Here is a 2,164-nt window from a genome sequence, read left to right on the forward strand (position 1 = left end):
TAAAATTTACCAAACACTTAACTGATTCTCTTCACAGTTGATTATTTCTACAGCACAGCTAACAGCAATTATTTTAAAAGTTACAGCATTACCAAACTGGCCCTAAATAGATATATTTTTAGATTATAGTATTTATTTTCCCTTCAAACATATTCTCATTTCGGCAAAGGTCACAAAAAGTTATTTTTTTAATTCAAATGTAAATAATCTGAATTTATAAATTTCCCAATAACAAGTTTATTTTTTTAATATCTAAAAATTAAGTAGCATCTTGGTTGTTTAGGAATTACGTCATTATAAGTTAAAATGAGTAAAGGGGATTAGGCTTCGTAGTTTAGGAAATAACTCTATTGAATAAAAATATTTTTAGAATATAGTATTTATTTTCCCTTCAAACATGTTTTCATTTCGACAAAGACCACAAAAAGTTAATTTTTTTTAAATTCAAATGTAAATATATAAATTACAAAAAAAAATTAACAACCACTTTTTTTTAAAGTTAGACTTCCTATGTTTAACAATCAACCCTAAGAAACATGAATAAGAGCTATTAAAAAAAAAGAATAATTTTGAAACTAAATACAATTAAGTGACGAGGACCGATAAAATAAATTGAGAGAAAAAAAATTAAAATATCACCCTGCTTATTGCTTGCTGACAGTTATGAGTATGAAAGAACGGGAGCCTTGGGTTGAAAAGCATGGTGTTCATGCATGCGGAATTTTCAGCTAAAAGCCTACAAAGTAGTGGCAATAATTAATCAATCATCGTGGAGTGCACGATGAAATTAAAAAAAATATTTTTAGAATATACTGCTGGTTGGACAATGAGATGAAATTAAAAAATTTTCAGGCGGTGGTTTGACAATGAGATGAAATTAAAAAATTATCACGGAACTTGAAGGAAGGTTCATGGCATCGATTTATTCTACAGAGTCACGCACATTTGGTTCAATAATTGTTTTCATCCGAATCAAAATCTCTCTCTAATCAATTCAACTGTTTCTGTTGATTATGGCTTCTTCTTCTCGAAACAACAAGAAGTATGATGTTTTTGTTAGTTTCAGAGGAGAGGACACCCGAGACAACTTTACTAGCCATCTCTATTCTGCTCTGTGTCGACAAAATATCCAAACTTTCATTGATGACCAACTTAACAGAGGAGATGAAATTTCGGAGTCACTTGTGACTGCAATTGAAGCATCAGCCATTTCAGTTATCGTCTTCTCAGAAGGGTATGCATCTTCCAGATGGTGTCTCGATGAACTTGTCAAGATCCTCGAGTGCAAGAAAGAGTATGCACAGATCGTGATTCCGGTTTTCTATCGGGTTGATCCATCAGACGTGAGAAACCAAACTGGGAGTTTTGGGGATTCATTTTCGAAGCTTGAAGAAAGATTAAAGGAGAATACTGAGAAGCTACGGAGTTGGAGGAAAGCTTTGAAGGAAGCAGCCAGTTTGTCTGGCTTTCATTCTCTTAACATCAGGTGAAAAGTTACTTTTAATTTCGCATACTAATATTCAACACTGTAAATAAAATTCACGCAGCACTCTTAGTTAAATTTCCAGATGCTAAACTACACTTTTAAATTTTTTCATGCATCAAATTCTAGACTTCTTGAACTTCCCCACTTTTGAACTCCTATAAAAGAATTTTTCCAGAATTAATAACAAAAGCTCCAGAAGTTTACAATATATTTTAACAAAATTAATGGTGTTCTGTCGTTTTTTAATCAATTTCAATCTCTTACTCATATACCATTAGGAAAAAAAAAATCTCTTCCACATATAACATATTCCCGTAATTAAAGAGTTATTAATTTATAGGGAGATTGTAAATTCCCTTACTCAAATCAATATATACCACTTATTCTGACTATTTTTACAATATTTAATAACTCTCCTGGTACCATCACTTTGCAATATTATCCTTATGAAAAAAAATAAGTGGTATATATTAATTTCAAATGGAAAACTAGCAATCTCCTTTATTTCATATTTTATGCAAATCCCTTCTATTTGAAGTTACTGCTGCTAATTTTATGTATTTGGTAGGCCTGAACCGGAACTTATAAACGAAGTTGTTAATCACATTTTAAAGAGACTGCTGGATCAAGTTTTTCGGCGGAATGATAACAAAAACCAGCTGGTTGGAGTAGAATCAA

The 2,164-nt window shown here is 31.4% G+C and overlaps 1 protein-coding gene across 1 annotated transcript; it reads left to right on the forward strand.

Annotated features, from left to right (window-relative positions):
* The first annotated feature begins 895 nt into the window (after positions 1 to 895).
* LOC18048487 (putative disease resistance protein At4g11170) lies at positions 896 to 1,651 on the forward strand. The gene has a single exon (XM_024188701.1). The coding sequence runs from the start codon at positions 1,014 to 1,016 to the stop codon at positions 1,488 to 1,490; it is 477 nt and encodes a 158-aa protein (XP_024044469.1). The 5' UTR covers positions 896 to 1,013; the 3' UTR covers positions 1,491 to 1,651.
* The last annotated feature ends 513 nt before the right edge of the window (positions 1,652 to 2,164 follow it).

The sequence above is a fragment of the Citrus clementina genome, unplaced genomic scaffold (assembly GCF_000493195.1).
Source record: "Citrus clementina cultivar Clemenules unplaced genomic scaffold, Citrus_clementina_v1.0 scaffold_3, whole genome shotgun sequence".
Lineage (NCBI taxonomy): Eukaryota > Viridiplantae > Streptophyta > Magnoliopsida > Sapindales > Rutaceae > Citrus > Citrus x clementina.